Source organism: Ammodytes marinus (assembly GCF_949987685.1).
Source record: "Ammodytes marinus genome assembly, chromosome: 5".
In the NCBI taxonomy this organism is placed as follows: Eukaryota; Metazoa; Chordata; class Actinopteri; order Uranoscopiformes; family Ammodytidae; genus Ammodytes; species Ammodytes marinus.
Window position 1 is genome coordinate 27,132,134 of NC_137234.1, and position 15,282 is coordinate 27,147,415.

Genomic DNA, 15,282 nt, shown 5'->3' on the forward strand with positions numbered 1-15,282 from the left:
AAAAATGCCAAATTGTAGCCCGGGGGTTAATTTCCATCTGTAGTCCATTAGGGCAGGTTGATGTTACAATAAAAATGACAAAGATATACAATAGAAACATTTTGCTATTTACAAATACGTTGAAACGGAAAGAAAGAAAAGTAAAACAGGATAATTCATTAGTAGGATTAGTAGGTTAACCAAATACACAACTAATAAGGTACAGCATACATTTAGAGGTGGTTGCACCTTTGGTTAGTTCTTAGCCATATATAATGCATTAATACCTTTACTTGGCTCTTAAAGGTGGCCAGAGTGGGACATTCCCATACACTTTGTGGTAGTGTGTATTATGGTAAAGGTTTGCTCAAATGTTATGGTAAAATAAAACATAAAAAACATTACCCTTGTGTCAAAATGTGGGCATCAACAAGCCCATCAGATATGTTGGACGTGATTTGTTGTTTGGGCATTTTTTTGTAGATTTATACTGAAAGAAAGTCTGCACAGTCTGATGATTATTCGCTGTGAGATTGTTACTACGACCAATCATTTATGTTTTATTTCTTCTGATCCAACAGTCATATGAAAACACATTCGAGTACAGCTTTCAACCTATTTGATATATTAAATCAACCAAAAACATTGCTATTGATGTCAAGTTTGAATCTTATTTGCTATAATTGGATTTGGAAAACAAACAAGCAAATTTGCATATTTCAAGACAGGCTGCAGGATTGTACTCAATATTAAACTGTTCGGTCACAGCCAACATTTGACTGAGAGAAAAACGTTTTGTTGTACGTTTTGTGTGTTGAGAGTTACAACAAGGCAACTTTAATTCACTAGTAAACTGTAATATAGATGCCTATCAGAGGCATGGGGCGAACAGAAAAATTTCATCCTTCTCGTTGCTGACATCATGATACATTATTCATTACAAATATGGACGTTTTCGCCAAGCAATACCCATTTAAATCATCCCTTTAGCCTGGGATTCTAACCCAGGTTACAGAGTTGAAATGACAAGCTGATCAGACATACTGTTACCAGCTGGAAGTTGGAAACCGCCATTTCTCCAGCAGCTGTTTCAATCGGCGAACAAAGCCAGCGACAAAACCCTGAGATTTTTTCAGCGGGTCCAGACATCAGTGTCTTGTTTGAGCAGCGGCTGTGTATAAGCCAGAGAGAAAGCCGACAGTAAGCAGTGCACACTCTGACAAGACTGACACCAGCTGAATGATAAGTCCAGTGTTAACGAAGGGGCGCTTTGGAAACAGTTAGAAGTAAACAAGAGGACATGAAACATTTAGGCCTACATACACATTTTGGAGGAGGCGAATGACTAGCTTTTTAGAAATGCTGATTTTGACAGTGATCAGGATGACACACTAATATCTAGAGCTAAAGGGAAGGTTAGAGGGCAACATGGAGCGGTAACGCGTGAATAGATATTAACCAGGTTGGTTTAAAGTTATGACTTTAACAGACCATGGTTTACACACACCCATTAGTAGGTGACAGAACATGTGTATATTATTACAGGAAGTAAATGTAAATGATAAATGAAAGGGAGACACTTTTCGTGATGACGGGTTAATTAGCGCTTTATCTCAAAATAAAGTTTGATTTCTGAAGCTAGCTGGTAATACTTACTAATAACCTGGTGATCTCGCATTATAGGCATTTGCTATTATGAGCAATAAGAGGAAACAGAACTGTTTGTTTACTCGTTACGGAGAGAAAACCAGCTTTGGTGTCTCGAGATCAAAAGGTTCTTGTTAGCGCTAACTGCATTAAAATATACTTATTATTTTTGTCTTACTCTTTAATTTCAAACCAACTTATTATGATATAAGTAATTATGGCAACTTGAGACAACCTCCAGTTTTAAATCATGTAATATTCACTTCTATTTATTTATATACATACATAGCAGTAGAAAACAACTGAATACAGAGAGAAAAGGCACTTCCTCACCCACATCCGTTGTAAATCCCCTGATACAGACCTTACTGCACCAGTATTGCATAGATTTGATAGGATTGTTTTAGCAATGTCCCCTCTCATCCGCCCTGAGTTAATGACAGGAGGATTCAGGACCATGGATAGCGCCCTTGCACTGACTGCCATGTCGCAGTGTGTGTGTGTGTGTGTGTGTGTGTGTGTGTGTGTGTGTGTGTGTGTGTGTGTGTGTGTGTGTGTGTGTGTGTGTGTGTGTGTGTGTGTGTGTGTGTGTGTGTGTGTGTGTGTGTGTGTGTGTGTGTGACGGGAGAGGGGAGGCAGGTGAAAACCTTGATCCACCTAGTTAGGACTGTGTGATATTGTCTCTTGGATAACTGATATTTTCAAAATTTTAAATAAAGGAAAGAATCTGTGTCCTCTCATTAGCAAGACAAAACAGCACTGGATGTTATACAACCTGCACACTAATGAATGTCAAGCCTCTGCTCACGCCCACATGTTTTTTTTTAAATATGTGGATAACATGCAAATAGATTTGCTTAGATTCTTTGCTGGCACATTTCTAACCCCTTAATAACTTTCAGAAAAAGAAAAAAAGATCAAATGTATAAAGTGGTGTACAAGAAAATGCACAGAAAATTTTTTTTCCGAAGAGTCTGATGTCCGTCTGACCAACAACATTATCAAATCATTTTAGAAAAAAATATGATGTACAGTAACTTCACATCAATCAGTTATCTATAGCTTTAAACCTCTACTTTGATTGTGTTAGACTGCTTTACTGGATACCTTATTGTTTGTCTGGGATAATATACGATTACATAACTGGATGATGGATTTTGCAATACAAAAGGTGCATTTGTCTGCTGTTAATTTTCCTGTTTTACCATATTATTTCCCCCCAATAGTCCCTTTGATGTAACATTTAGACCTTTCCCATATTTTCTTTGTGCCATGCATTGTTTATTCCACAGACAATATTTTATGTTATAGTCTGGTATTTGTATGCCCAAGCGATGAACACGATTTGTAAACAGCTGTCGCAATCACAGCATTTTAAAGGTATTTACTAAAATGTGCTAAACAGTATTATTCACCAAATCGCCCCCCCCCCCCCCCCCCCCCCCCCACACACACACATACACACTTCACTAGGATTAACACATACATACAGTTTAATCTGTTCTGTGCAGATACAAATGGAAAACACTAAGAGCGGAAGGATGGACAAAATTTAAAACTTCTCCATCCCGAGACATTTCTCTGGCACAAACTACACCCACCCACAAACAGACATACACACACGCACGCACGCACACACACACACGCACGCACGCACACACACACACACACACACACACACACACACACACACACACACACACACACACACACACACACACACACTCTCTCTCTCTCTCTCTCTCACTCACACACACACACACACACACACACACACACACACACACACACACACACACACACACACACACACACACACACACACACACACACACACACACACACACACACACACACACACACACACACACACACACACAGAAACCAATTGGTAATTGGTAACATCTTCCCTTAGGGCAGTTTGTGGACGTAAATGGTAAATGTCTGCATGGAAATGGATGCATCCTCCTCTCACAGAAATGCAAATTCAGAAACATGACACACATAGACACTTCCTAATATTTACACAGCAGTTAAATGGAGATGAATGGAGGTGGGATTAGTTTGGGCTTTGCTTGTGGAGAACGATAAACACATGTATATTTATAACCCTGGCTAAAGGGATGCCAGAGGGAGCCATTCTGTCTAACAATGATGACAGTGTTAAAATGCTGGAAGAGCTGGCATAGTGGGATAATCGGCTTTGCCAGCCTGTATATATGCACACATACCTATGCTTATAAGGGAGACGTTTTTCAAAGTAGGTATTGTAGCTTTTTTTTTGTACCTCCTGTGTGTATACTAATTAGAAAACGAGGCAGTATCTCATCCTCTAACCGGTGCAGTATGGAGTGCAATGAGATGACTAGGGGAAATTTCACACCAAAACGGCAACAAAAGGATGCAATTATTCTTTGAATTTAGTGATATAGCTGAACAGAGAAAAAAATCATACTTCTGAAGTGTTTTCAAATAGTGGCGTGTTGCGCTGAATCAAAAGAATAAAAGAGATTAAAGAAAAGTGCCCATGGCAGTGAAGATATATGACCCGGAAAATAAATCTAGCTAAGGAAGCAAGCTAAAGCCGTGTCTGAAACCACTCTCTCATTCCAAGAGTAGATAACCTGCCATCTATGAAATGAGCTTTGCATTGTTACTATAAACTTCTCTTCCACTACAGTTCATCACTGCAGACTCTTTCGGTGGGCACTACATCTGGCATACATTTAAAAATACGTTCAAAAACGTAAAGAAAATGGCTGTAAATGAAGCAAGGCAAAAATAAAACATTTTATACCACCGGCCCAGATGACAAAGGGATAGGGTGTCACCAAAAGCACTACATTGATACACTCACGCTCCAACATTTATCCAATATACTGAATCTTTACACACGAGTGAAACTGTGTGAGAAACAACAGCAATTATTGAAGCTGCAGCTTGTCGGAAGGAAAGAGAAAAGGTGCAAACTTGAATGCTAAAGCGCAGGAGGGGAAAGATGGAAGTAGGGTTTTATAGAGGGAGCATTTATTCTGCTCACTGCACTGTGTGTGTGTGTGTGTGTGTGTGTGTGTGTGTGTGTGTGTGTGTGTGTGTGTGTGTGTGTGTGTGGCACACATAAAACAGAGGCAGGGGAGCCGCACATCACTTTTCCAGTCGTGTGTTTATTGATTCTGTTGCTCCTCTCTCTCTGGCCTTTTTCTCCCCAACAGATTTACATGGAACACACACTCCCTGTATTTCTCCCTCTAGCCCTCTGGCTCTTTGCTGTTATTACCACCTTGACTTTTACTGAGACTCGGTCAGCCATTGAACACTGCTAAGGGGGGCTGCACAGTGTGTGTGTGTGTGTGTGTGTGTGTGTGTGTGTGTGTGTGTGTGTGTGTGTGTGTGAATGTTAATGTGTTCACACAGACGTCCTCGCCTGTGGCTCTGTAATGTCCGGTCTTGCTGATCTGTGCATCTCATACCACCTGTACACAAGCCTGTCGCATTGTGTAGCTGCTGCTGCTTACATGCCTCGAGGCTCAGTGTGTCTGTGTGTGTGTGTGTGTGTGCATGCGTTTTTGTGTCCTTTATGTGGTGTATGTGCCTGGCGTGTGAAGCAATAATAAAGAGAATAGCGGAATATCCTCTAGAGTCAAGTTTATTTGTATCTTTGTGTAATGCATACATTGTATATACGTATAGCCTTTTTCGACAAAGCCCTCGGAGGTTGAACATTCTGCCCAACAATATCCGGATATCTGCTGGTCTACTTGTCCTTTACATCTGTCCAACCTTTTCTACACTGTAATAAAGCATGTGTTTATGGGACTGACTGTTAGGGAGAACACAAAGAAATATAGGGTCGCAAACCATCTCACAACAACTGCAACCCAATGTATTATCATTCCATTATATCAATAAGAGCAGTACATGCGTGGTGAGCAAGTAGCATTAAGATTTACCATCCATGATAAAATTGGTGTGTAGGCCTATGCTCGTTCTGTTGTCTGACGACCAGGGGCGGGGCATAGAAATGCAAAACTATTGAAAACATACCCAACAAATCTACAAAGAGATGTTAAACCATCACAAAGAGATAAGCTACAAAAAAGGCACACAAAAGAGAGAGAAAATTACCACAAACTGCATTGTTTATTCATGCTCCTTTATAGGAAGAGTGGGGAGCCTGTTGTCTTACAGTCTGTCCGTGGCTGTAGGCTACTTGGAGCTCAAAACAACAACCATTTATCAATATTGTTTTGTATGAGAATATTTAAAAGGTGTTTAATTTTGAATTATTCTGAATGAACACTGTGTGTCTGTGTGTGTGTGTAAGTATTTATGGACAAAACGAACCCCCAGCAACATTTCTATCTGTTTGTATGTGCTTTCCATATGTGCACCTTCACAAACACACTTATTTTTTTTAAATGCTCTATTAAATGCTCTATAAATGTGAAGTCGATGGCTAGTGTGTGTCGCTCAAATGAACTGTGAAATGTTGATGTTGCCCTGATGTTTGTGTACACGGTGAGACTCACAAGCCCTCTCTCTCTCTCTCTTTTGCCTGTCTCTCTCTCTCTGTTGCCATGGATACTCCAGCCGTTTGCCAAGCGATGAGGACGGCTCCGTGTCCAGCCATGGCTCCGGGAAACTCAACACCAGCAAGAGCTCCTCAGCCCGCCGCACAGCCACCGGCAGCAGCTGCAAGAACAACAAGGAGAGGGCCACCAACGGTAATGACACACTATGGAGAGGAGGAGAGACACAGTCAAATGTATTTCTATAGCACATTTAAAAAAACAACATCCGTTGACCAAAGTGCTGTACAAGATACAATCCAAAATAACATGTAAGATACAGGAGCAAAAAAGTTAGGAGTGTCAAAGTCTCAACTTGTGTTTAAAGGCCAATGCAACAAAAGTGAGTCTTCAGCAACGTATCAAACTAGGATCCAGGTACAGAGAGACATATGGGTAACACTTCACAATAAGGCTACATTAATTGACTGTTAGTTGACGCTTAATTAAGGCTTGATAAGCATTTCTTAAGCATGACCTAACTTGTTAATACATGCTTAGTAAACGCTTAATTTACATGAAGCTAGCATTAACTAACTGCTATGCTCAGTTTATGCTTAACTAAGCATTACTTATCGAAGCATTAACTAACTTTTAATAACTTAGCATTAAGACTTACGTACGGGCACATTGCAAGCTACTCTGGGCCCCCTTTTATTTACATACCCTTTCTTTACATACCAGTTTACAGAGCCTAGGCTGTGTGTTAACGCTGGTGTAATCGAGAGGAGATATTTAGCTATGAGACAACAAGCGTTCTCCAGAATCGCTGACACCATCTTTAACTGAAGAAGAACACTACCTATGGATAGACAGGAAGAGAGGCAATCTGCCCGTCCTTATGTTAGTACTAAAGATGAAGTCTGTCATAGCTTGTAAACAAGTGTTGATCACCAAATTATTATTTTTTTAAACACACACACACTCACACATAGCCTTAATCATGCACACATTTGCTAAAGGATTTGTGTATCTCCCACACAAACGCATTGACATATTGTACTATCATACTTCATATTGACATAATGAAGTATGATAGTTTACCCAAAGGACAATTCATATGAGCCAATGAAGTGCCCATGAAAGACACACTCAAGCATGCAATGACTCACAGCCTGCTGTTTGCATCATGTAACTGTCTGTAACTGTGATGACACATACTATATATTCCTATCACATCTTCTTTTTCTCCTCAAACACACAAACAGCTTAGCATGGTCTTAATCAAAACAGACATTGCACATTGTTTGTGTTTCAGTATTTCACTTGGCTTACCTCATTCCAGTATTCAAAGCTGAAAATGTTGTATGGAGACGATATTAAAAGCCAGCGGTTGGCAGTGTGCGTGTGCCCCGAAGCTAACTCTTGAGCAGAATCTCATAGGAAATTACAGGAACGTGGTTTGAAAGAGTTCTTCAAATACAAACGACCCAAAGCATATAGTGGTTTGTGCATTACAAAGAATGACTCCTCGTCAAACCCTGCGACTCTCAACAAACTAGCACTAGTAATGTGAGTAGACAGATGCAGGGTCCCATCTTTTTTTTATTGACGTTCTGTCTATATTCACAATTATCTCAATCTAGTCAGAGATACAGTACATACAGAAAACCATTATCAAACTAACTTTGACACAAAACCAATACTGTGTGCATACTACATATTCTATCTGTTTAAGTCTTTCTGAAGTCAAGTTATACCTTATAAAACGTTACATTGGAAGTTATTTGAAAGTGCGGTACCAGATCCACGAGGAACACACTAAAAGAAACATGTTCAGATTTGCTTTATATTTCATCCTAGGTTGCCATTTTTCTGTGTTTAAAAAAAAAGATAAGTCAAAGTCTCGCTCATAGCTCTCATTTAATTTGATGACATTGGTCTGACATACGTAGTATTTCTGTGAACCCACGCCTCTTTAATAGTATATCAAAATAATCTTCAGTGGCCAATTGAATATATCTCACAACCCTAAGAAAAGTTTGACAATGATTCCACTGGATTGTAAGCTGGTGGTGCTTTTCCGTAGCTTGGTCCTACCAGACCACCATACTTAATTTCATTTGTACAGAAGGTCTGGAATCGCTCAGTTGACAAACGTTCACTCACTTGAAGGCGGGTGTCTGTTGAAGTTTAAAACTATTGGCTCTGCCCAGTTCTACTCTGGATCTGCCAACCAATCGCATAATGTTTGGTCGTGACGTGATGTTATGCATCGGCTTCTGAGACACTCCCGCTGTTTGCTGATTGGCCCGCCAAAAATCTGTCCGGAGAAAACCTAAGAATATACCGCAGAATCAGACTGAGTACTGAAGGGAAATGAAAATTGAGTGGAAGTATGAAGGCGGGCGTTGCCAGGCTAGCTTTTCCGTGCAGAAGCAGGTATCAGTGGTGGTGGTAAATGTACTTTGTCTTGGATATGACTTGTTGAACAGACCAGGCAGATCTTTTTTTCCAGCTCTGCAGACTTCTGCAACGTTACTTCTGTTCAGCGACATTCAAGGACGCTTGTGATTTTTTCAATTTCTTTTCGCATCAGCGAGCCAATGTTCACAGTCATTTGTGTGATTTATAGTGTTTATGCAAGCGAGTGAATAAATACCCGCAATAGAAGAGGAGGGGATGAGTGATTGTTTTATTTTTCTCACTACTGTATCCAGAGAACTTGAAAACTGTTTTTAGAGGAGAAAACTAAAAAAAAAGAAAACGGACAGTGGAGCTCTGTTCAAATGCTTCATATCAGTAGTGTTGGTTTTGATAACGGTGGTTGTTATAAGGAGTTATACAGTTAACTGAAACTGTGCACACTTTTAATGTAGTGTTTTTTTCATTTCCCGCTGCCGTATTATCTGTAGTCTGTGTAATGATATTAACAAACGCCGATAACAGACACATACATACTGAAGCACTACATCTCATTAGTCAGTCAGATTTAAATGGGAGGACAATGTTAGTTGCTCTCATGGTTTCTTTCATATTACTCTGAATGGCTTGCCTGTAATCTGCTCAGTAAAAATACAAAGCATTTTTATGTCCTTTCCCTAGTTCCTTTACAAAATCAAACAGACTTTGCGGCCCCTATCTTCACACTATATAAGCAGTCATTAGATAATCGTAGTCATAACGCAATGATCATCCAGGGCAAAGTGGTTGTTTGCACATTTTCAATTGTCACAATGGACAATATGCTCTTGAAAAAAGACATGAAAAAGTATCAGTTAATGTAAAGTCAAATCATTATATTCCAGTATTGTAGCCAACCAAATACTGTGAATATAAACAGAAACAAGAAACAGTGAACTCTACATGACCCCCTTTCATGTTTGATGAAAACAACAGGACGGTGTGCAGCATCTGTTATGACAGTAGAACAAATGGTCTTATGGCACAGCCCCACTTCTGTGCATGGTAATTACATGTTAGTGTCGTGGTTTCCAATCTGGTTCAGAGCCCCCTGCTGTTTGTGACGCCACAAGCCCTGACCTTCACTGTCACACTGATAGGTGATGCAAGGAACAGCAACAATTAAAGCAGGCTGACCTGTTAGTCAAGATGAATGGTGACAGTGTGGGGTTTGGAACTGAGTCAATAGCAGACTGTTGTAGCCCTACAAGGATGCAGGCTGCCATATATGATGTCAGTCATAGCAGTGAGTCACAGTGGACACACATCAATTCAGAGAGCTTCATATAGTGTATGCAGAGGACACCATTCAGCTGATGTTATTACATCTGTACACTCTCTCTCTCTTCAAACGCCTATTAGGTTCTTAGATAGTTTGGTTATTTCTGTATTGTATAAGACTTTGAGCACATGTATTATTTACCAGGGACAGGTAGTGTCTTGTATTTTCTGCTATATTTTTATTATACGTTATTCAGTACCTAGAAGAATATCTGTATATCCTTCTTCTTTTTTTAAAAATCTTAGTCACATGCAAAAAACAATAATCTGTAGCAAATAGCTTTGCTTGCTCTCAGTTATCTCAAATAAATAAATAAAACAACTATTTGCAGCACAACACAAATACAGCAGCAAAACGCTGCGTACAGCCAACATCAAAGATATGATAATATATATACAGAACTACAAATACTAGTGTCCAAGGAAACAATGTCATTTTGGCAAAGAGGTTAATTGGGCTTATGGCAGATGGTTTAGTGTGTGAATCAATGCCATTATTCTTACTCTCCCATAAATATTAGGCTACGCTTACGGTTACTGGCCCTAGCTTTATATTTAAGAATATGGATGGAGAATGTAAATGAGCTAAACTTCCCTACTGCAGAACGACCAACGGAGGGTGTTCACAAAAAAACTATCAAGCATAAAAGGCAACCTTAAAGGCACACCAACAGAGGGTAAGACACAAAAGATATATCAAAAAAGTATTGTGGATGGTGGGAAGGTCAAATTAAATCAATTCACAGTATGCCAGAAATGTGCAAGATTTGCCCGACATTTTGGCAATTATGCTCAAATGACTGAACAAAATAGCTGTGTGAATAATGTGGGAACAAGTGAAATTTGTGATCATTTGTATGATTGCAACGCTACAGCTTCCTGGAATGACTGTCTCTGTATTACTGACTGTCGCTAAAGCTTTTTGTCTCTCTGTCTTTTGTTCCCAGACCTGTATGAGGACAGCTCAAGCTCTCTGCGTCTCATCACCATCAAACCCATGACAGCCCAGCCCACTTTCTCCTACCCCTCCTCCTCCTCACACAGCCAAGACTCTGTGGTCCTCAACGGGGAGGTGAGTCTGCACACACGCACACACACACACACACACACACACACACACACACACACACACACACACACACACACACACAGCCACACACACGCACACACACACACACACACATACACAAACACACACACACAGCCACACACACGCACGCACGCACACACACACACACACACACACACACACACACACACACACACACACACACACACACACACACACACACACACACACACACACACACACACACACACACACACACACACACACAGTACAGCAGCATTCGGTGGCCATGTTCTTTATCGTGGCAGATACTATTCAGTTCAGCTCATCTTTATGTTTAAAACTGTTAAGGCCAGTGTCTCAAACAGGGGAACTTGTTCCGCTGGGGGCTACTACAAATACAGATGTCATTAGGGTTGTTGGAATAACTGTGTTGTAGCTTAAGCCAAAAAAAATAAAAAATAGTAACATAACACGCTGAAACATGGTTGGTATTTGATACATGGTTGAAGTAATTTGCTTCAAATATTAAGTTAAATTCTAACAATATCCATTCTGAAATATTGAATAGTGTGTCATTGGTAGTTACAATCAATAGTCTAGACTCTAAAGTAACATCCAGTATAAAACAATCTCAAATGAACACATTTGGAGTATCAGGCATCTGTTATCCTGCCCCTCCTAGACTGAATCAGAACATTTGGTCTGGGACACTTTGCACTGGTGGCCCCTGTCCTCTTTATTCCTCAACCCTACAGTCCCCTTTCATTCCGCGCAGCTACATGACACTCTATACCTCCCCTTCACTTCACTCAACCGCTCTGTCTGCACCTCTCTGCAGCCGAGACAACGATACCCAAGCTCATGATAAATGATCTCTTAATCTATTAACATAAGACCAGAAAATCCCCTCTGGGAGTTTCCGCTTTTTTCCCACTTCATCTGCCATTGATTGGTGTACTGTACATTGAATGTTCTATTTCTACTCGTTAGCTTTTAAATGTTTTATTTCTATTCATTCCCTTTTCTAATGTGTATTATGTATTTAAATCTTGCCCCTGTAAAGCACTTTGAATGGCCTTGTGTCTGAATTGTGCTATATAAATAAACTTGCCTTGCCTTGCCTTACATTAGCAGAACAATATCATGTCAAGGGCTCGACACTGTAGGAATGGTTGTAGGAACCAATTGAGCTCTAGAAAGAAAAAGACAAACAAAACTAAGACAAAGATATGAAACCATGAAAAAATAATGATAAAAAATACTCAGTTGATTTTTCACTAAGCATGTGGAGCCAGGAGAAATATTATCACATGAAATCAATACTTGATGGATTTTCTTTGCTGTTGCAGACTTCCCACAGCGGGTTGAAGCAGAAGTCAGACATTGAGCACTATAGGAACAAACTGCGGCAGAAGGCCCGGCGGAAGGGTTACGGAGAGTTCTCGCTGTCCGAGGGCGGCAGCCGTGGTTATGGTCACCGCGACACCAGGCACGGCCGGCACGAAAACGGGGTCAAGGAGCCAATGACCGCTGAGGAGAAGAGGGCCTCCTTCGCAGGGTGTCACAAGAGGTACGCAAAAGATTTAATCATGGTTTAATTCAATAAAATTCATAAAATATCTCCCTTTAATCACGGGCTTTAATGCTCTCTGCCGATGCTTTAATACATTTTAAAAGAACCAACCAGAAAAAAATCGATTAAAATGTTGGCTTTCTATGGCAAATTATCTTACCGAATGACAGTTACGAAATAAATTTGATGATTCAAAACAAGGATTAGACTTCACAATCAAGGCTAAATCCTATTTCATCATTAAAACATTTTTTTTTGTTGCATTTAATTTCATCATGATTGAGCAATAATTTAATAAATTAAATGCATTGCAAATGACAAAATTAATCTTAGTTTTATGAAATAGTTTGATAAATGTTCGCCTTTTATTTGATCAGTAATGATTAACCGCTGGATAAATAATTTTCCAACTACAGTAGATTCATAGATGTACTGTAGAGGTTTCCCTGTGGAGCAGAGTTGCTAAGCAACACATAAGGATGGAGTATTGAAGGGTGATAGTTAGCCAGCACATTAATATTGTAAAGCACACATATACTAATTTTTATTTCTTCTAAGATTTTTCAAATGCTATAGTTGCAGTTAAGAAAATCTAGCTTAAAGGTGCTACCAGGAACTTTTAAAAATGTATTTAACAGTGTAATTTTCCTGATGATGCCTTTGTTATGGGTATGCTCAGCCAGGAACAACAGCTGGCGTAGTAAAAACACTACCGCTTTTGTCAAAAGGGGGTGCAAGAATTAACACAAACTGAAAGTTCCTCGGAGCACCTTTTGAGTGTGTTAGGTTTGAACACTTTGAAAAAAAAATGTAGGGCGTCATCAGAACTAGCTAAAGAATGGCCCTGAGCTGTAGTTTATTTATTAGTTTATTTAGCAGGGACAATGCACAGCTCATTAGCAGCACCAGAGTTAGCTATACGCTAATTTTCATCTGTAGTCCCTGGGCAGGAAACAGAGGAAAACATCTCTGTCAAAAGGAAAACCTAACACAGAAGTATAAAAACAATCACACACGATTTTACAACAGTAAAACACAACAACACAACAACACAATAAAATCACAACATTAGGACAACAGGACATCACAACATTAAGACAACAGTCTATGCATGATGGGCACATGCTTGGGTTAATTTCAGCCATCTTAAATTTAAAACCACTGTCAAGTTTCAGTGTCTTTTCTTCCATGTGTTCCATCAGGTACTCTCACCCACGAGAGCCCACCTACTGGAGCCGTCAGTCTCTGAGCAGCCCCAGCCCCCTGGAGACTGAGATGGACCTTCTGGTGCTCAGGGAGAGATCCAGAAGAGGCATCAGGAACAATGGCTACGATGTGAGTAACTCACTGGGACAAGTCCTGGACCTTCTTACCAATCAAAGCAAAACATTCAAAAGTTGATTATCTTGGTGTATTGTGTTCACAAAGCTTACATTAAGGCACCGGCTTCTGCAACTGAAGCTGGCGCACGTCATTGTTCTAAGCTACTCCCTCTGTTCGCTGATTGGAAAGGTAAAACATCTAAAGGAGAAAATCGCGAATATACCGCGGACCCAGACTGACTACTGAAGGGAAATGAAAATTGAGCGGAAGTAGGTAGGCGGGTGGTACCAGGCTATAAATGCTGTGATGTCACAGTAAGAGAAATGTAGGGTTAGACAGTGAGACCATAAAACACTCTATCTGCCTTTTCTCAGGCTAGGATGAACCAATTTCAATTTTTTTTGCACATTTGTACTACATAGGATCTCAGAATTCAATACACCTTCATATTCCCACCGGTGAAGTAGGTCTTTAAGCTCAGAAGTGCTAACAAAAGAACAATTCAGATGCAAGGAAATAAAAAATTAAAACTTTCAAGCAACCCTTCATATCCTTTATGTTCTAACCAGAGCCAAGGGGTGTGTTTGAGGTAAGAGTTTGCGAGTGACTTACTGTAGGAGATATTTAGGGAAAATACCCCAGTGGTAAGACTTCAAATTATTCATACTGTATTCAAAATGTATTATGGCAGCTCAAGTCTGACCTCTGACCAGGTGAGTCATACAGTGATGAAGCTTCCAAATGGCTCACGTGACTAAAGCTCTGTCACTTTGTCAAACTAATAGAATAATCTTCTGAGCGTTTATAGACTTAAATCCTTTCCCGTCCCTTCTCTCTCCCTTTTTCCCTCTCTCCCTCTGATGCTCCCAGCTCACACCTTAAGGATTAACTAAATAACCTTTGGACCAACTTCACAAAACCGTGCACACAACAGAAAGATAGAGACGGGTGGAAATGGAAGAAATGTAAAAAAAAATAAAAGATAAGAAGAAATTAGATTTCCTTTTTTTACAAAAGATAAAGAAGGGAAGAAAGAGTGAGAGAGAGGAGGAGATAACATGGGGACAGATAGAATTAGCGTGAGTGAAATCTCTTTATGCTTCTGCTGCACCACGGTTACAGCAGCGACCATGATACCTAGTTGAATGTCAATGACTCTGAATATAATTACAGCCTATTCATGGTTTCAGATGGGAGGCTAGATAGCGGGTAATAGCCTTGGATGCACCTGACTGTTCAAAAAAAAAACGACACAAAGAGACCAGAGTGTGTTTGTGCAGGAGCATGTGTGTTTTTCTGTATTTATAGTTATCTTATCATATTACATGGTTGTGTGTGTGTGTGTGTGTGTGTGTGTGTGTTCTTTTACATGTGTGTCTATGTGCTGCGTTGTTGTTGGGTTAACATTTTAAATGATCGTTTTTTTCAAACTGTCA

The 15,282-nt window shown here is 39.9% G+C and overlaps 1 protein-coding gene across 1 annotated transcript in view; it reads left to right on the top strand.

The window, feature by feature from the left end:
• kiaa1549la (KIAA1549-like a) overlaps positions 1-15,282 on the top strand; it is a gene marked incomplete at both ends in the record, with an annotated part of 83,869 nt that overhangs the window by 62,814 nt on the left and 5,773 nt on the right. The window contains 4 exons of the mRNA XM_080028235.1: positions 6,217-6,350; positions 10,826-10,950; positions 12,300-12,520; positions 13,726-13,858. Coding sequence (XP_079884361.1) covers positions 6,217-6,350; positions 10,826-10,950; positions 12,300-12,520; positions 13,726-13,858 — 613 coding nt within the window. The remainder of the gene's footprint in view (positions 1-6,216; positions 6,351-10,825; positions 10,951-12,299; positions 12,521-13,725; positions 13,859-15,282) is intronic.